This window comes from Prunus avium, chromosome 5 (genome assembly GCF_965620075.1).
Source record: "Prunus avium chromosome 5, drPruAviu1.hap1.1, whole genome shotgun sequence".
Lineage (NCBI taxonomy): Eukaryota > Viridiplantae > Streptophyta > Magnoliopsida > Rosales > Rosaceae > Prunus > Prunus avium.
The window spans coordinates 12,373,551-12,394,747 of record NC_142288.1 but is presented as its reverse complement, the minus strand read 5'-3'; the positions used below and the strand labels follow the sequence as shown (position 1 = coordinate 12,394,747).

The 21,197-nt window shown below is 35.6% G+C and overlaps 1 protein-coding gene and 1 pseudogene across 1 annotated transcript; both read left to right on the top strand.

Moving 5' to 3' along the window:
- On the top strand, positions 1-1,377 carry LOC110749065 (aspartic proteinase CDR1 pseudogene; annotated as a pseudogene).
- Positions 1,378-11,639: 10,262 nt separating this feature from the next.
- LOC110749063 (SH3 domain-containing protein) lies at positions 11,640-20,298 on the top strand. Its single transcript, XM_088253586.1, has 10 exons — positions 11,640-11,863; positions 13,141-13,254; positions 13,411-13,480; positions 13,560-13,708; positions 14,219-14,320; positions 14,403-14,600; positions 18,062-18,124; positions 18,234-18,359; positions 18,965-19,039; positions 19,902-20,298. Exons 1-10 carry the CDS (start codon positions 11,804-11,806, stop codon positions 20,007-20,009), a joined length of 1,065 nt encoding a protein of 354 aa, XP_088109712.1. The 5' UTR covers positions 11,640-11,803; the 3' UTR covers positions 20,010-20,298.
- Positions 20,299-21,197: the final 899 nt, after the last annotated feature.

The window sequence follows — 21,197 nt, the reverse complement described above, 5'->3', positions numbered from 1 at the left end:
ATGGCATTGGCAGCAGCTCCTTCTACTTCCACTAAGTTATATTTTCCACTTGCCCTACTTGCATGTTTCATTTTGCTCACGCAAGCCAGCAGCCATGGCTTCACTGCTGATCTCATCCACCGTGACTCCCCTCTCTCTCCCTTGTACAATTCCTCCATGTCCCACCTTGATCGCCTCCACAACGCTTTCCGTCGATCCGTGACACGTGTCCATCACTTCATAAAGCCAACAATGACCTCCCTCTCATCTTCTTCGGCCGCCCCAAATATCCAATCCAATATAATCCCAAGCGCGGGCGAATATCTCATGAACGTTTCGATTGGAACGCCGCCGGTTGAAGTCCTGGGAATAGCTGACACCGGCAGCGATCTCATTTGGACACAATGTAAGCCATGCAAGCGGTGTTTCAACCAAAACCCGCCTCTCTTTGATCCTAAAAAATCCTCCACGTACCACTCAATCCCATGCCAGTCCAGTTCCTGCACCTATCTCGAAGAAGCCGCTTGCGGCACCCTAATTAACGGCGATCACGACACGTGTGAGTACAGCTATCGATATGGAGACCGTTCGTTCACTAGAGGGACTCTAGCTCTTGAGACCCTAACCGTTGGATCTACCTCCGGCCGCCCAACTTCACTTCCAAAAGTTGTATTCGGCTGTGGACATGAAAATGGTGGCACATTTGACGAGTCCGGGTCTGGCTTGATTGGCCTCGGAGGTGGCCCCCTTTCCCTCATTTCTCAGCTCACGAAATCGACCAACGGAGGGAAGTTTTCGTATTGCTTGGTGCCCACAGCGAACACTGCAGCGAGCAAGATAAGTTTTGGCAGTGCGGGTGTTGTCTCGGGTAGCGGCGCTGTTTCAACTCCTTTAGTTGCCAAAAATCCCGACACTTTCTACTACCTCACACTTGAGGCCATTAGTGTTGGAGAGAAGAGGTTGGCCTACAAAACAAAGTCACCAGATTGCGAGGAAGCTGCCGTCGCTGCCAATGAGGGGAATATTATCATCGACTCTGGAACTACATTGACTCTCCTTCCTCCTGGATTTCATGATGATTTGGTGTCGGCATTGGAGACCGCAATCAACGCCGAGCGGGTTAGTGACCCAAGGGGGATCCTGAGCCTTTGTTTTAAAAGCAAAAGTGATGATATTGGTGTTCCTGTTATAACTGCCCATTTTAGTGGAGGTGCTGATGTGAAGTTGCAGGCGTTGAACACATTTGCTAGAATGGACGATGACATGATTTGCTTCACAATGATACCATCTAGTGATGTGGCCATATTTGGGAACTTGGCTCAGATGAACTTCCTGGTGGGTTATGACCTCGAGGAAAGAAGTGTGTCCTTCAAGCCAACTGATTGCACCAAGCATTGATATGAGAAAGCTAGGGCTTCTTTGATTTTCTGATCTGAAATTAGATGTATAAGATTCATGTGGTATTTTATCATGGAAAATTAATGGGAGTTATTTTATGTTATGTGGTCTTTTCTTCCATAAGTTTGTTGATGAATTTCATATTTAAGATATTAGCATTTGCCCAATTAACTGTCATGCATTTTAATTTATCTTCTTTTACTTATTATTTTTCACATTAAAAGTGCGTTGCCTCACTCTAAGAAAGTTTTGAACGCTGCCATCATTCTTCATAATCTTCTCCTTTGTTTAAAGTTTATTTTAAATTAAAATTATACTTAGGAAAGAATATATAATGAATTTAATTTGATATCGCTCTAAGAAAACTTTCAAGCATATACCGTCAAAGTAGTCCATTCATATGCGAATTTTCTAGGCTCAATGATTCATTCGGATCAAATTGCGCTTTTGAATTATTAAAAAGAATTTTTCTCCCAAACAAGGTTCACTAATTTATTTGGACATTCTAACATGATATACTATACAAATACTTATATAGAGCCTACTTAGAGAAAAAAAAATCTAAAATTAGCCACTTGTCATTTTCTAATTGGTTCTTAGTGTGTTGAAAATTTTCAAGAACCAATTAGAAAATGATAAGTGACTAGTTTTGGGTTTTTCTCTTCAAATCGGCTCTCTATGGGTATTTGTATAATATATCATTGCTAAAATAGGGTTATTTGTAAAAAAAATGCTCAAAGGTGTTGATTGTATTTTATATATTTGCCATGTGATATAGTGTTACTATCACATATTATTTTTGTTTGCCCAAAGGTGACATTTAATAATGTACACAATTTTCTAAAATGATAACAATAATAATAATGCATACAAACTTTGGGACTCATGAGGATATATCCTCAAAATTGCTTTAGATAAACATATATTATTTATATCTTTTTTCCTTATACAAGCGATATTATTGGGGGATGGGAGAACTGAACCTATGATCTAGGATGCAATGGATAAATGCTTTAAACCATTCAAGCTACAAGCCCATTTCATATTATTTGTTTGCCGGTTTCTTCATGAATCCTTGTGTTTAGGATATTCTTTTCAACTAAAAAACCAGAAAAATCTCTCTCGAGCTACAAGTGAACCCTAGGCCGTGGCTTCTTATCCCCCCTCCCTTCTCTTCTCCTCCCTCCTTTGCCCCTGCTTTCCTTTTGCTCCTTTTGGTTTTTTTTCTTTTTTCTTTTTTGCAGACTTGGTTGTGGTTGGCTCTGATCCCATCGATTTTTTATAATAGCTGAAAAGTGCATTGTTTATGTCCCTAAATATACCCATAGTGCTTATTTATTTACTAATTTATTCATTTTAATCTACTATACTTTAATTTTTCAAATAAAGTTTAATATTATTTTGCATTGACTTTGGCCAATTTTATGTAGGCAAATAATATTGGAATTATGTGGGCAGCTTGCTGGAGTGCACAAGAGATGAAGTAAAAGAGAAAACTAAGCCAATTGGTTGGAGACTCATCACGTGCTAAATAAGAGACCATGACTTATCAAAAGAAGAAGCTGGCATGCATGCATAGGATTGTGGAGAAGTTAAATTCAAGGAGGAAAATAAATCCTAAGTGGTTAGAGTTTGACTGTTATAAAAGGGTGCTACTTGCTTTGTCTCAGGGATTCTGCTTTTTGGCCCAAAACACTTTATTTTTCTAGAGTTATTTTTCTTTGTTATGGAGAACTAACTCCCTGGCTAAGGCTAGGGGGAAAGCCTTCGAGATACTATGTGGTTTCGTTAGTTTGATTCGAATGGAGCTTTAATGTTAAATTCTTATTTACAGATTTGTTCAATTTAATTTTAGTTTTTCTCTTTGATTGATTGATGGGTGCTTGATAATCATATTCATAGGTTCAGTCATGCTTTTCCTATAGTTTAGTAAAACCATCCATGCTTTTTAGATTTGAGAAAAATTAGTAGATTGCTTTGATTTCATTGAAATTTTTCTTGATAGATTGTTGTTGTAGGTACAGTTTATGCTTGAAATTCTTTCTAAACGAAATTAAATTGGGTTTTAATTGTGAACAAACATGGTGAGAATCAAATTAATGGGATTACTTATGTATTTTGAAGCTAGAACCCCGACGTCTTAGTGTTTTATTATTATTGAACTTTCTTCTAATCTTTTAATCATATTCTTCTTGTTGCAGTTATTTTACGTATTTTGTGCTCTTTAACACCGCTCTTTGTGGATACGATACTCGACTTACGAGATTTACTATTGCGTGACACCTGCACTTGGGTTTAGCAAGCAATTTTTACAGCAGAGCATGTGGCAGAGGGTGGAGGAGAGTTAGAATGAGACGCTTCAAATCTATGGGCATATTCCCTATCGTATTTTCGTTATTCTCCCTTGTCTTGGCATACCATGATGCTCTTCTCTCCTCTTGGCAGATTTGGTTGTCCCTGTTATGGATCTAGATGACTTTGGTTGTGCATCATTTGTAGAGCAAAATGTTGCAGCTCCTGTAGTCGGCGTTGTTTGGTTTCTTAGATTTGATGTAGTTTGTTATTAAAGTCTAGAAACTGTATGAGTTGTCTGGTTTTCTCTTGTAATTTCCAGAAATTTTGTTGAATTTGATGGGTGGTCTACTTTCTCTAGGAGAGTTATGCCAGTTAGTGGCCAAGTCTTATCCTTAATGTAACTAACTTGATCTACGACAACTTAGATGGTAGATAGGGTTTTTTAGACAAGTTCTTTGTGATTTATTCTCTCCAGGTCATTTCAGTCCTAGAGCTGACTCTGGTCACTAGGGAAGCTTGACCCATTTTCGTCGTATTGCTAATCAAGATGGCTCTCTCTATGTACTTTTTCAATTGATCTAATAAAATACTGTTGCTTGTTTGGTAATAAATAAATAAAAGAAAAGAGCATATTCTTTTCAACTAACTAGCCTCTTGAGCGGGTGCCAAGTGGCCTGGTTTTAGTTGTTTTTTATTATTATCATATATAAAGATAAAAAGAAAATTAAAAACTTAAAATAAAACCAAAAAGAGCGGAATGTGGGTAAAGTGGGCAATATACTTTTCTTTAATTATTTAGGTGATAATTGTTTTGTATTTTCAATTTTGAACATTAGTTTTTACTATTATACTCTCATTATATTAGATTGTGGTGTTTTAATATTTTTATATTGAATATGGATATTTTAAGGGTTTATGAATGTTTCATTATTTGACCCCTACCTTTATTATTATTATTATTATTATTTTCAAATATCAAAGTTCCATTTATTGTGAGAAAGAACAGAAATGAGGCATATACATATTAATAGTAAATGTGTCAAACTGACTGGGCCGGCCCGAGAATAGCCTACTTAAGTAAGGTTCCACACGGCACAACTTATATCTTTGGGCGGGGCCGAACGAGGTAATTAGGCCCAATAGGCTGGGCCGGTCCGTTTAAAGGCCATTTATTAAATTATATTTATTTTAGAGAAAATAATACACAATATTATTACATTTATATCCTAAATTCAAATTTATTTCTATCTCTAATAATATATATTAAAATTTAATTTTTTTATATATAAAATAATGATTTTGTTTTTCAAGTTTCAATTTTTAAAATCTAAAACAATAATCTAGTCATTTTCTATTTGGGTGATTTTATTTGCACCCCATTATGTGCTCTTTTCACCCCACATTCACCCTATTAAATTTTGGATTTTCAGCCGTTTTGACCTCTTCAATTATGACCCTTGTAGAAATTAACCTCTTGAATTAAAAAATCAGCCAATTTAGTCCATGAATTAAAAAATATAGCCAATTTCATCCCTGTCATTAGATTTTATCACATTTCATGCACAATTCCGTCAATAATGTCAGATGAAGCTCACGTGAAACAAAATTAGAGGACAATTTCGACTTTAAAGATAGCCCCAACTCTCACTCTCTTTCTCTATATAAATCCATGGCTGACAATGCTTTTCATGTTCTTCTTCCTCTTCCACTCCACAACTCTCATCCACATCTTCAGTTCCTCCTCGAGGGAACCACATGGGTTCGCATGTCGCCAGTCTTGGATCCTATCGCTCTGCTTCTCTCTGGAGATCATTTGGAGAAGATTGATGGATTAAACCCTCTTCCCATAAATCAGAAAAAAGCCAACTCAGTTCATCAAGATCTCTGCTTTTTCTTCTTCTCCAATGTCAACTTCTCACCTACTTTTCTATTTCCCCTCATAACCGATCAATCTCCAATGTCAAATACTTGGAAGACCAATACATCTTGATAGTCAGACTTGCATTGTAATAGAATCTTCTCTATCTTCAAGGAATGTGCCTCTCATGCATAATCTCATTTATAAATCAATTTTCACACTATAATAAGTCTACCAAACAATGGGAAGTTACAATAACCAAACAACAAAGACTGTAAACAATTCTTGTTTTCATTTGGACAACACACCAAGAAAAAGCGACAAAGCTAATTATTAGGTTTTCTTAGTTCCATTTCTTTTGTGTTTGGGCATAGCGGAAGAGATTGTTATGGGGTCGGCTGATTTTCCATTGAAGAGGCCTAGATAGGAAGAAGAGAATGGGGTCTCTTCGGCCTCAACCGTGCCCATGGACTATATTGCCCTCCAATTATGTTGCACATGTGTCTCACATGTCAGTTCTGATGAGATTTTAGATGGAATGTGATAAAATCTGACGGCACGTGTTAAATCGGCCATTTTAATTCATTCGAGTGCTAAATTGGCTGAATTTTTAGTTTAGGGGGTTAAGTTCGATTAGGGTCCCAGTTCAAGGGGGTTTTTGGCAATTTACTCTTAAATTTTGGTGAAATTTAAAACTACTCTCTACACCCCATATTTCTTCCTAAATTGCCCTCATTAACCCCATCCCTAACTTTGTCTATGTAAACTCCATTAGGCTAAACCGTATATCCCATCCCATAGCAAACCTCACCCCATTGCAAAATCCATCTCATTGCAAACACACCTCATCGCAAACATCATCCAATTGCAAACACATCCCTCGCAAACCCCATCTAATTTCAAACCCATCTGATTGCAAACCCTACCGCCATCAAGCTAAACCCGTAAGCAAACCCATCAGGCAATCTCATCACATTGCAAACCCCAGCCCATTGCAAACCCAGCCCATCGCAAACCTTATCCCATCGGAAACACCTCATATCACCAAATCTCATTTGACCTCAAACCAAAAGGAGGCATCTTGTGCGGCACATAACCTCCAAAAAGCCAAGCTTAGCGTTCAATTTTGATTTCTATATTTATGCTTCTAAGTGATATTTCAAAAAATTTATGTGTTTAAGAGTATAAAGATGTATTCATGGTTGTGATTTTGTTGAAAATGGATGTATAGTTCGAACTTGGTATTATGAAAATAGCTGTTACTTTCGGAGGTAACCCATCGAAATCATTGCATTGTTTAAGTGGTTTGTCTACCGAATTTGTTTTAGTTTTTCAGTGGTAGACTACCAAATTCGTTTATGTTTTTCAGTGGTAATTACCGAATTCATTTCTGTTTTTCAGTGGTAGTCTACCGAATTCGTTTCAGTACCTAAACCCTTTCAATAGTGGGGTACCAAATTTGTTTCAGTTTTTTAGTGATCATCTACCGAATTTGTTACAAAGTTTGTACTTAATATTGTTTTCCACATATGAAGAGGACTCACAGAGGTACTACTGAGACTTCATCATCTCGACTTGATAGAGAGCATCCCATAGCCTCAACGAGGAGACATAGAGCGGCGATGTTAGCCCCAACATGATCCCCTATACCACTTTGAGTATACTATAGAGGTTGAAGATGTAGCTGCTACTCATGATACTAATGTTGAGGTAGATGTTGAGCCTATTGAGCCATCTCAAGTAGGTTCCATTTATCCATCTTTACTTACGAGTTTCAAAACTCACATAACAACTGCAATTTGGAATAACCATGTAAGTCGTTTTACTGTAACATAAGAATGCACAATATAAGTCTGGTTCATGGTAATTAACCTAAATATTTTTTTTTGTATTTGACTACAAGAATGTGAGTCCCTTAGGTCCATGTCGAAGACATCTACCCTTCATGTGTGGAATTAGTGGGTTAAACCAAATAATGGTATATTCAAAGGGTACATTCAGAGGTTTGGGTTAGAGCAACTTATTAGGTGTTCTTATAGGAATGCAGATAAGATTGTTTTATCTGCCTTCGTTGAGAGGTGGCATCTTAAAACGAACATCTTTCACATGCCTTTTGGTGAGATGACCAACACATTGGATGGAGTGTCATCTATTTTAGGCATTCCTGTGTCTAGTGCAACGATCTCTCCGCTTGAAGATGATAATGACACAAATTACGAATTGTTAGTTAATTACTTAAGAGTGACTTATGAAGAGGCTACTGAATAATTACACAAATACAATGATGAGTATGTGAATTTTCCATGGTTACTGGCACGATTCTCAGATGCTTCAGACACAGATTGCTTAGCATGGTTGTATAGACAATTAGGCTAAGTTTCGAGGTCCAAGGTGAAACAGATTGCTGGGTACATGACTTTACTGGAGGTATGGGTGTATGAGCACATGCATGGTGTTGTTGTTCTTGATCATGACCTTGAGTATTCAGAGGTCCAACCTTGTGCTCTTCATTGGACTCCACGACGAGACAATAGAACAACATCAGTAGACGTGCAGAAGTATAGACAACAGCTTGACGCTTTGAATGCTGATCAAGTGTCTTTCTCTTACATGATCATCCAACTTTGTTGTGGTTTTTATTTTATATATATTATTTTTGGTATTTTGTTTGTTACATTAGTTCATGCTATATTGTGTATCATATTTCAGGTTATATGGGACCCCTACAAGTTTGAAAGGGAACACCACCCATGTCCAGTTGTTGCATTCTTCTTAGGAATGCTCTGATGTTGTGATGTTGTTGAGCCCTACCATCCTTAATGGGTTCTTAGACAGTTTGGTCGGGTGTAGACGATTCCCCCAGAATAAGTGTCCATACCAGAATTGGTAGTCGTGCCAATTCCTATAATTATTACTTAGGGGGAATGTGGGACAATTGGGAGAACCACACGTTGGCAGAGGTGAACTGTAGTGTACCAATGAGGAGACCATCAGATATTGTACCTGGGTATTTGGAGTGGTACCTTAATGTGGGATATCCGTTTGTCCAGAATCCTAATTACGGAGCCGCATTTAACCCATTTGCTTCAATGAAAAGTACACGTTGGATATCAGATGTCACCCTCATAATTTGCAATAGTGAGAACCTATGCCTATTAGTCTTATAGGTGCAATCCATAATAAATACATGTGAAAATGCACGCAAAATCTCAATATTAACGAGGTGTGTTAAAAAAAAAAGTCAGTTACAGTATCACCAGATGTCCTATGCCACTTAATATTATTGGGTTCGGAGAACTTAGTAAACAATTGTTGCATATGTGTTCTCCTAGCAAATTCCTTGATTATATTTCGGATCCTAGCATTGTATATTGTCTTCATAGTTGAAACATTCATTGCATTTCTATCATTCAAGGTGACCAAAATATCTCTCGGTTTCACCAAACTCTTAGATATATCCACCAACAAAGCATTCTCCTCTTCAGAAAGTCGCCCCACAAATGAATGACCTTAAAGATACTCCAAAACAACATGGTTATGTACTCTGCAAACCACCTCCAACTTCCAATTATCATCATCACCAAAAATGACACATTTGAACAAGAATGGGCATCCACATTTCTTAGTACCAGTGTCCCTCGAACACTTTTTCATATAACCATTTGCATCCGACTTTACACCAATTGTCTCACTAGACTTGCAAGACTTATATTTACCGCTTCTCTAACAAGTATGTATTACTCGAGGTCTTCTCTTGCCCTCACCTCCAAAATCAGACCTTGTAATTACAATTACAATATTATTCATTTTTCTTTGTGTATGAGCCACTCTAATTAATGCATCTCTACCTTTGAATATCTACACATTAAACTCATGTTATTTGAAGTTAAAATTTGAAACATTAATGCCACGTTAATGATACTAAAAAGGATTTCAGACAAAAAAAAAAAAAAAAAAAATCAAAATGATTACAGAATAAGTTGTGAATTGATCACTATAGTCTATTATACAATAAGAGTAGGGTCAAAATAGCTTGCATTCAATTTGTGGTCGACAGTAAGTTACTGAAAAAATAAATATATTTCGGTTCGTTGCCACTTAGTGATAGGTAAAAGTCGGTTATACGCCTCTGAAGTCCTTTCCACATTACGGTGGATCTCCACAACATCTTAAGTTAACGGCCGATCAAACACAACTAAAATATGTTCAATGTTTCAATGACATGCCACCGAATTTTCCTATCACGTTCGGTACTGGTGTGTTGCACATAACCAACGACCACTATGCAATCCTAAATTTGAAGAACGCCAAAAAATAAACTCATATCTCATTCAAAGCCTCCCTAACTTCAGTCTCACCCTTCATGAATAAATACTATATATGTTTTCACCAATATAAGCGTATAAACCTTGTTAGGATTGTAGGAACATGATAGTTTGAGAAAAAAAATCTAACTAGGATGGCAAGAACATATGTGGGGTGTAGTGAGTAAATTTAATTTTTATTTTAAATATTTTTTGTCCTTAACAGTATGTACAACGGTAAAATAGATTATTCATGTTTAATATTAATATGGGTGAAAAGAGCAAATAATTGGGTGCAAATAAAATCACATTTTTTATTTAAATGTATTTTAAATAAAGATTTTAAAAAATGTCATTGCATTTTCTATTTATATGTAAAAAAAGATTTAAATGAAGTTGTAAAAAAATTACAAAAAAAAATGCAATATATAAGTCAAATTTGGCGCGGGCCTATTTCAGCCCATTTAGTTAACTAGCACGAGTACAGTCCTAGCCCATATCGGATCAGAATTAATAATTTTCATAAAAAAACAAGCCTGGCTATTAAATGAGCTGACTCTAAACGACTGTACACCATTTGGTTTTTTTTTTTTCTTGGTCAATTTAGAACACGAGGCATATTGAACACGTTATAGTACATTGAGTAGAAGTAAAAGACATTTTTGCCATTTGTGGTCGATCAACACAAATGTGAGTTACTTTTGATCAATCCACAACTGCTCAGTAATAAATGCATAATATGAAAAACCGTTAACCATTTAACCTAGGCTTGTAGAGCTAACAACTTTGAGATTCTTCAAAATGTCCATCACCGTAAAAAAGCTTTGTCTAGCCAAAACTAAGATTACATACAAATGTCAAAGTACAAAACATTACACCCACATTTTGTGGTAATAAGAAAAAGTTTTCAGACACCCCTTTATTTAAAAGTAATTTTGTCTGTATACAAGAAACAAAAAAGTATTTTGGTAATTAAAAATTCGCCAAATTACATTTTGATCCCTATGATTTCATTAATTTTCCACTTTAGTACTTGTCATTTCAATTTTGACAATTTTAGTATTCTAATTTTGTTTTTTATTTATTTATGATAAGCGATAGAATATTATTGATGTGAAAAAACTAATGCAAGAAGTCTGAACTCGTATCAAGGGCAAAGAAAATTCTTTGATCACAAATTATAATTCTCATACAGTACATCAGAAATAAAATCAGGAGGTTCCTCAAACCAGTACATAAAAGCCCTTATATGCAAGACAAAGTGCGCTATACGGTGAGCCACACCACTTGCAGTACGACGAATATGGGTAAAACCTTCTTCAGTGACATGTGTTAGCAAGCTCTTGGTATCCTCCCACCACTGGTCCAATGACGGACCTATTTATGGAGTTACTTTGAAGTGCTGTAATGATCTGGAGAGCATCACTTTCAAAGACAACATTTTGAAAACCCCTTTCCATCGCCAATACTATACCTCTTTTGCATAGCAATCAAAGTCTACAAGTCCAAAATTGTTTTAATAATAAAAAAAAGATGAATTTCGCTAGTGTGGTATATCTCAGTTTGAAACTCCCCAACACCCAAGTAATGTCTGTGTAAACTCTCATCGATCACTTGTACTTAAAAAAATGAATTTCATATTACCACATCGAATTTCATCTATGAATTTGACCACATTTAATATTTGTCAAAATGAAAATTACAAGGACCATAGTGAAATTGCATTAGACTACAAATCCAAAAATGTAATTTGGCCTTCTAAGTGAAAAAGGAGGATTAGAAAATGAAAAGAAAATGATGTAATGAACTTGTTCATATTCGATCTCTCTAACTCATAAAGTCCCTACTTTTTTCTGTTCTTTTATATATTCGCTTTCTCTCTTCTTCTTCCTTTCTGTTACCAGTAAAAGCCAAACCACTTTCTCTCTGACCGCCAAGATCATTCTTCTATCTAGGGCTTTCTCTCCGTATGGAGTCTATACGGAAGCAAGCCAGTAAGCTCAGGGAGCAAGTCGCAAAGCAGCAGCAGGTGCTTATTATTATTGATTGCTCTAATCGTCTGCTTTAACTTTTGGCTTTTCGCTTAAGTGCTTCTCTTGTCTTTGAATGTTAAGTAAGCTTAGCAACTAACTTCATTTTGTTTTTCAATTTTATGTTAACAAGACATTGGCTAAGTCAACTTTTTGTTGAACATTGAATTACCGCGGAGTTTTTGGTTTTGAACGATTCAAAGTTGGATTTTTTGTGTTTTCTACATGACAAATTTGTCAATTTTTTGTCTTTAGTGGAGGTTTTTGTGTTCTTTAGTGGTTATATTATGAAATTTCTTGGCTTTTTGGATTGTTGTGTCAAATTGTGTACATTGATACCAATTGATGTAGAACCAAGAAAACTGAAGTACAAAAGAGAAGTAGAATAAGAACAGAGATATGAAAGTAGGAAAGTTTATCACTTTATTCTCTATTCAATATACAAAGCTCGGAACTTGAATTACAGTAAGTCCTACATATCTAATCAATCCCAGTGTGATAAAATTCCCAAAATTAATAAACTAATTACACCCCTGAATTCTTATAAACAGAACAAAACAAATAGGTAAATCCCTAACAGAAAGCAACAAAATTAAAAAGAATTCCCATCTCGTGCTTGTGGCTATAAAATCTACACACTTTTATTTTTCAAATCTGGAGGCACTTAAAAACCCATTGTTTTTTGCATGACACCTATCTTATTTGTTTTGTGAAGAATTTGGAAATTTCTTACCTGATCTATGTTATAGGTGATCAGTGGTATGGTACTCTCCCTGTACCTGTGTATACAAAGCATGGAAACTAACTAAATTTTTCATTTTTTCATTACTAGAAACCCGGAGCACTTTTCTCTCTGGTTTAGATGCTCTATAGAGATATTTATTGTGACATTAAGGGACTAGGTTTGAAGATTTGATTATTAAGGTGGAAACATCTTGGAGGCACAAGACATATAAGTGAAATAGATGGGATATTGGGACATTAAGTCGGAACTGTTTCACGAATAAGTAGTGGTAGAAGGGTAAACAAGTTGTGATAAATTGGAGGATGGGGAGGGTAGTTCATTGAGAGCGAGCAAGGAATCATGAATGACGTGATTGTGATTACATCTTTTGTTTTCTGCCTATGCAATGTCACATTTGGCTCATGGTTATGGACTGGACTTTCATGTGGGAGGGGGTGCTAATGTGTCTTAAGCTGATATTTCCTATCTGCTTAAGCTTTGTGGACAAGTTTTCAGTCATATGTTAAGATTGTAGTGTTGAATATCTTGCAGGCTGTTTTGAAACGGCTGGGAAGCTTAGGTAATGAAGCTGTTATGATTGATGAAGCTGAACTTCTGTGCCACCAAAATCTTCAAGATTTATATAATTCGACGAGGGCAGCAAAGGTAAAGTTATCATGCCGCTATGAAGTTGGCTTTTTCTTTGCTAACTACTGGTTCATCTTATTTCATCTGACTAATGAATTATGGCATGCACCATCTGCTAATGCATCATCAGTGGTTTCATTTTTCCAAATTCTAACAATAAGATATGTTACCCAGCATTTTCAGCGGAGTCTTGTTCGGGGAGTTGAAGCTTTTGTATCGATCAGCTCAAAACAAATGGAAATAGGTGACAAGGCTTTCTCTAATTTACTGCATTTGGTTCATTCTACAAGTCTAGTAGTTTAAATTTCATCTTAATAATTTAGTGAGAAGGTTAGCTGAGGATTGCTGCAAATATGGAGCTGAAAATCAAAGCACTAGCACTCCTCTAGTGATAGCTTCGGATTTCTTTGGTAGTTCACATAATTCAATCGAAGAGGAGAGAGAGATATTTCTTAAGATCCTTGGTGAGCAGGTAATTTCTTCACTGTTTTTATGTTTTATGTTTTATTTCTTTATTTTATATTTATAAACATTGGATAAATCTCAGGATGTGGCCCTTGAAAATAATCTTGTGACAAAAAGCTTCATAACATTTTCTTGAAACCAACATGCCAATATAATTTCTGTGTGTGTATTTGAAAATTATATACCATTTTGGGAAGAAAATTGATCTGTGCTATTTTTGTATGGGTGACTGGTTAGTTATATAAGTGATGATTTTGTTTTGCTCCGTTGGAGATGCATTGGACCATTGGGCTACCCAACTGGAGGTAGCACTCTCACATCTCACAAACTCACTCAACCTTAGTGCAGGCAGCATTATTCCAGGCCTTTTGCACGATGACAAGAGGCTTTACCAATTGAATCTACTCATAGTTTTTATGAGGCTGAACTTACCAAAATTTACTGTATAATTTTGTAGTTTCTTCCATTTTTCCTTTCTTTTTGGTTTATAATCATGGTACAGGATTGAAATTTGTAGGTTGCTGAACCTTTACGGGCGCAAATAACGGGAGCTCCTTTGGAGGATGCTCGCCACTTGACTCATCGTTATGATAAACTGCGTCAGGAGGTGGAAGCCCAGGTATATCTTGATGTCACTTCCTGTATATAATGGTCTTGGATGATGCATCTGCTTAGTGAATAAATATTTATCTTCTAATCAGGTGGCCGAAGTATTGAGGCGTCGGCTGAAATCCAGGGGCTCTGTATCTGCAGAGAGTTCTGTGAAGCTTCAGAATGCAGAAGCAAGATTGATAGAACTTAAATCTACAACAGTGGCACTTGGGCGAGAAGCAACTGCTGCAATGTTGTCAGTTGAGGAGCATCAGCAACAGATGACTTTCCATAAGCTTTGTACCATGGTATTGTTACTAATTTTTTGTGAGAACTGCATTTGCTGTTACATCTTGGTTTCCACTTATGGATATAAATAGATCTATTCTCTATGTGAAAGGCTTATTAATGTAATAGCTGTTATGTTGATTCCCTGAAGATTTTATATGATTAATGCGCCTACAGTCTCAGTAGCCTAATTTTCTGCCTCCTCTGTACAGTACATTTTTAGATTTTTATTTTAGATTTTTTTAATTTTTTTGTGTTTTAGTACATGATATACATTCACTGAATTCATAATTTTTGCACAAACACCTGTGGAAAGTTTGTATTTATTTTTATAATCCATAAGTAATTACTATACGTTATTGTAGGTGTATAATTTTTAGTTCCCAAATAATAGGAAGATGAAGTTATCTGAAAATCAAAAGATATTTCAAACATAATAGCTTTACTGAATAATGCTTTTCATGCTCAATATATATATGCATACGGAAACTAGCATTGTTGATGAACTAGTTTCATTGAATAATTTTTGCATCGTTGTTAGCAATTTTAACATCATTTCATTACAGCATAATCATTGTGCACTACATATTCACCATGCGCATTCCTTTTCTTTAACAAATTGGTTTTTGAAGCTGTTATTGTTTTTCAAAACTTGAGAGTTAAAATCTAAAATCTAAAACCTAAGCCCTAAGCCCTAAGCATTGTGTTTTGGTAAAAATTGATTCGGCATTTGAACGGTATCAATGGGTGGTCGAACAATGTTGGCATCTGGCCGTCTAATTTTTCATTAAGGAATACACTATATGTATTTATATGTATATATGCATTTATTCAGTCTGCTTCTCGAAAAGGTTCGACACTCACTAATTGATCAGCAAGTGTGACCAATTGGTCTGCACTTTTTGATTTTCCTGAAGGTTTTTAGGAACAGGCAAGCTTGTTTAAGTGATTATCCAATGACAGAGCTGTGTAATCACTAGTTTAGCGCATCTCAATTTTATGTTATTTTTATACAATTTGAATTTGTGTATCTATCTTTTTGCAAAGGTTAGACTTTGGAAGGGAGTGATGAGTTCTTTTAGCCTGTTTATTCGTCTCTGTGACTTCTGCCCTTCTATATCATCTGTTGGAAATTTGTACCCTTCTTTGGTTAGAATTGGTTCATCTAAAACATGGGAGGGTATACTGGTGCTTTGGAAGTGCACTGGCTTTAATTAAGGAGAAGCTTTTGGAGGGTCAGGACTATATGGGGATGGCAATGTTTTGCAGATTTTTGGATGGCCATTTATTTTTAACAATTCTTAAAGGTTGAGCATGCTGTCGTAAATTATGGATGCTCCGTCTTCTTAGTTATCCTTGTGAGGGACTCATTATCAGTTTCTCATCATCTTGAAAGACGTAGTAGCTGGTTAGAAGTGTTCCCCCAATCTTTTTGGAGGTCATGTTTCCAGTTTCGCCCGTTGATAGTAATCCTACATGATTGCTTTTTTGCTCTTAGTATATTTTATGAGTGAATCCACATTTAATTAGTCGTTCTACTTCCGCTTCAAATTTTTTCCTGACTGTAGTTTTCATAAGATCATTAGGCCAATTATTCGTCCCAACTATGTCTCATTGCTTGCCTTTTCTTCTCTATCCAAACTTTTTGTTGCCTATTCCATGTTTTGATCACCTAATTTTGTCAAACATTATGACATCTATTCCTTCTTTTCGTGTATCATAGGACCTCACAAGAAGAAGAGGATTGGTGATGCATTTGAGTGGGATGCTTTTTCCTTTCTTGATGGTGGCCTAAAATGGTGCTATTGTTCTTTAACCATACGGTCTTTTAAACAAATGGTATTGTTGGTATATCTGTTGTTGCAGCCCCTTTCAGTTGGTATATATGAGTGTTTCTTTTTGGCATAACAGCTTGGAACATAAGTTCTTTTTGGCAAGAACTAAGTTGCAATTACATAGGCAATCTAATAATAACCCCGGTGGAATAAATAAACAGTAATAATAATGAAATCCTAAAGCCTTCATAATAAAAAGTTCACTAAAGAAGTCTAATTTCCAGATTTTCCCTGTGCCAGAACTCCATTCAGAGAGTTAAATCAACAGTACCAGTCTAAAATATTTCATGTCATTGTAGTTCCTTTGATATCTTAGGAATTGCGTGATTGAGTTGCTAAACGAGTTTTGGCTGTCATTAAACAAGTTCAAATTCACAAGGTCTTATCTCAGATTATGCACCTGTTTAATATATACTATTTTGGTTTATATTTTGACGCACTTGAGTAAATAGGGAAAGTCTTCTTCGCATATTAGTGGTTTTCTTTCTCCTTTCCTTTTAAACGTTTCCTAGTTTAAACAACTTTTGCTGTTTCAACCCCACAGAAGTTTCGACCACCTTGTAGTGCTGAACGTAAGGAAATGTTATATGTAGTCTCTATAATAGCATCAATTCATATGTAGAATTCTGAATAACTGTTATGCTGGAATTGTATGATTCCTTTGTGTTGAGCACAACGGAACTGGTGGCTCAACTATCTAGTGATGCCCTGTTCAGCAATGCCTCTAGAAGTGTTAAAAAACGCTTTCAGATAACAATAAATGCCTTTCGTATTGTTTAGCTGAAATATTTTAAAGTGTTCTGGGTTGTTAAAGCATTTTTTAGTGCTTTCAGGAGAAGCACCTATCAAGAGCTTCCTCAAGAAACATTTCCAAGTGCGTTTCTAGGAGCACTTGGAATCTCGATGAACTTCTGATAAGTGCTTAAAACAAAAGCCTTCTAAGCAGAATTAATTCCGTAGCACTCCAAATAGGCCCCAAAGAAGCTAAGAAAAATACACAGAAGAACTTATGATTTCTGGTTTTTCCTTATATATTTAAATTAATTTGCACTTGAGAATGGAGAGGTAAAAAAGGAAGGTGAGAGAGCACAAGAAAGCTATCTCTTGACAGCACCTATGGCTTATAAGAGGGAAAGGAGAAGGTTAAAGGTAGAATTGATAAGGTTTTTGCGTGCCACCATCACTTGCACTTGCACATTCATGGATACCATTGCTGCTCACCATCAGTCTTTTTTGGGGCCACAATTGCACATTGTCAGAGCAATAGATGAAATAAATATCTTCTTTACTCTTGATACTTCACTTTAGCTGGAGAGGGCAAGTAGATTAAATGAGGAAAAAGGCCTTATCACACCAAGGGAAAATAATTCATCTGTCCACTAGCAAAGTTTCTGACTCGAAAAGTGTTTTAATGCTGATATTTGGAGAAAGTTATTTCTCAAACTTGTGCAAAGCTCTCCTGTCAGAAATTCTTGCTAGATGTATCTAAATTTGTAACTGTAATGCAATGGTGCCCCCAGTTCTTGGTGGATTTGTCGTAACTGTAATTGTTCTTTATACTAAATTTGGCTGGATACTGGTAACTTATTGTATTTTGCTCCTGATATTACACTTGTGTATTTGAACCTAGTAACTATACTCTGCAGGTCGATGCTGAGAGATCTTATCATCAACATGCTCTTGCTATTTTAGACAAGCTACATTCTGAGGTATGCATTATGTAGCTTGGCTCTGCACCTTTTTGTCATTATGTGCTGTTTTCTTATCTCTTTTCAGTACATGAAAATTTATGACTCCTGCATTCTTTTAAATGGTTAGATGATTCTGGAGAAACTACCAAGAGAATTCTCATCACAATCTGAGAAAATGGATCCTGATACTAATTCAAATAGATCTGTTGATCATGGACAACTTTACCAGGATGACACTTTCTTCATTGCAAGAGTAAGGCCTTTAAAATCCATGAAATTTGATTCCCCACATCCAAAATAAACTGCTAATGTGCTTGTCATTTCTTATCACAGTTTCTGAATTTTTGTTGCCTAGAAGTATAGGCTGATAACTATTCATTTAGAGTGATTGTTGGGCATTAGCCTAAATTAAGTCAATTAGCTTAAATTAATGTCGGATTGTTTTATTAGCTTAAGTTGAGCCTTGTTGTCTAATTTGCTAAATCTTGTTTTTGGCAAATTCTGATTAGCTTAATTCAAGGCAAATCTTCAGAGCAGATTTATGTTTGAATCTTGTCATACAAGTTTTTCTTCAAGATCGTAAAATGGTATTCATTTTATTTGCGACAAGCTGGAGTTACTGATTATTAGTCATTTTAGTCAATGGCATTTGGTCTGATTGTTTAATTTGCTTATCTTTCAGGCTTATTGTTAATGGCAATACAATGATTTTTCTCTTATCTTCCCAAATTTTGTTTTCAAATATTTCCTTATTGAATGATCTGACTTCTCTGAAAATATAAGTTTGTTGGTTGATCTACCTTGTTTTTCTCTTGTAATTCTGAGTTTTCACCCCTCGTAATTACCTTCATTTTGTAGGCTATACACCCGTTTGATGCTCAAGCAGATGGAGAGTTGAATCTAGCAATTGATGATTATGTTGTGGTTCGTCAGGTACCACAACCTCCCTTAATTTAGTTATTGCTTATGCATTGCTATCAGCATAAATGTGGACTCTCTCTTTTTTTCTTTTTTTTTTTTTTTTTTTTTTTTTTGTTATGAAAAAAAAGTTTGCACTGCTGTTCTGCCCAAGGGCTGAACCACCCTCATGGACATACAAAATTTGGTGCTAATTGTTATGAAGTCCATCTCACTCGATGGAAATTATTTCACCACATTCTAGTAAAAAGTAAAATTGGTCTACTTCATAAAAACTCAGTCACCCACCACATACAGGACACAAATATATATATATATATATACAGTTATTCTCTTATCCGGATGTCCGCACATTATTATCGTGCGGATCCTATTGTAAACATGCAGGAAAACAGAAAGGGGTAGTACAAAATACACAGCGTCCGCACGATAATAACGTCCGGATGTCCGCATAAGAGAATTTCTGTATATATATATATATATATATGTGTGTGTGTGTGTATGTATAGCCCACTCTGAAAATTGCTGGGATTAGTAGTGTGTGGAACAGAAAGAACTAAATGGAAAATTAGGTAGGATCATTTTCGTATCATTATTTGGATATGAAATAGGAGGAACGATAACTAATAGTCGGAGTGGCTTGTAGCAAGGAATATGGTGTGACATCTTCCATACTCCACCTTTTTGTTTTATGTCTCACCTAAGCAAGGAATATGGTGTAGCGGAGGCGTCATATAAAACATTTTTGTTTTGTTTTTTTGTTTTTTTGTTTTTCTATTTTACACATTTAAAATGAAAGAAATTATAATCCTTTCTTCTCCATTATTTTCTAGTAGTGTTTTTTATTTTTTACTTATTTTCATTATGGATGTTATAGGTGGGCCCTAATGGATGGTCCGAAGGAGAATGTAATGGCAAGGCCGGATGGTTTCCATCTGCATATATAGAGAGGCAGGAGAAAGCCCCTTCGGCCAAATTAACGTAATTATAATTTCATTCCCACAGCTCCTATATAAATATTTTTTCGGATACGAACCTACTATATAAACTTGGTATAAACTGTATATACCAATAATTTTAATGTCTAATAATAGTCTTATTTGGATGAGGTACTTGGCTCTTTCAGCTAGCCTAGCATGGTGCTGTGCAGAAAAAGCAAATGATATTTTTAGTGTAATAGTGATGTAATGTAATGTGCGGATGTATCAAGGATCTTTCTTAAAAACATAATATATATATATATATATATATATATACATATTTTATTATGGCCATTCAAACATGTTCTCAGGTTGTGTTATTTTGTTTGTTTCGGTTTTAATATATATTATGAAATAGGGGAGGGGAAAAATGAACTAATACAAGTGAACTTTCGCCCTGTTTGGATGAGGGAAAATAACTTGGAATTCAACTAAAAGTCAAGAATTGAAAAGGAGAAATTGACAATTCTCTTGCTTGGCAACTTAAGCACAGAATTTATACAGAAAAAAATTGTGTAAATTAGGGCATCAAATTCCTGAGTTTAATTTCAATCAAAATAGGAGTCATTTCACAATTTCCATGGTGCCATTTACAAAATTATGTCATTTAAAAGTTTGACATACATAAATCCAAACACTAAAATCTTAAATTGATGAAAATCTAAATTCCTTCATTTTAGAATTCTATGTAATTGTCAATTCCTTCATCCAAACAGAAAGTAAAGGGTGTATATTTTCTACCCAAAAAGAAAAAAACACAATGTCAAAACAAGAGTAGGCTCTATAATCAGAGATGCAAAGAGAGTTTTTAGCCCATTATAAATGAAATGATAAACACTAGCCGGTAATGAATGCCTTGCGTCCAATTATGCGGTTATTTTGGTCTCAGTTTGAAGTGGCATGTTGGCTTTTCAAAGAACGATTAAAATTGAGATATTGAGAATTGTTTTGACCCCCGCCCCCCCGAAAAAAAACTTTTTGATCCCTTAAAAAGGGTCCGATGATGATTTTATAGAAGCTATAGTTTAAACTACTTCAAATGAAATTAATCTAAGAGGGGAACTCTAAATTTGGTACAATTAGGTAGGCTTATGTTTTGGTCTTACGTTCATGTTGTATCTATTACTGCCTAATTAGACAAACCTTGAACTGTTTCAACCTAAGCTACACTCGGTGATCCCTAATTCCCCATG

Excerpts from the sequence above, each read along its gene's own strand:
- LOC110749063 (XM_088253586.1), top strand. The coding sequence starts at position 11,804 with ATGGAGTCTATACGGAAGCAAGCCAGTAAGCTCAGGGAGCAAGTCGCA. Across the intron at positions 13,255-13,410 it reads ATTCGACGAGGGCAGCAAAG|CATTTTCAGCGGAGTCTTGT; the intron begins GTAAAGTTATCA and ends TATGTTACCCAG. Across the intron at positions 13,481-13,559 it reads CTCAAAACAAATGGAAATAG|TGAGAAGGTTAGCTGAGGAT; the intron begins GTGACAAGGCTT and ends TTAATAATTTAG.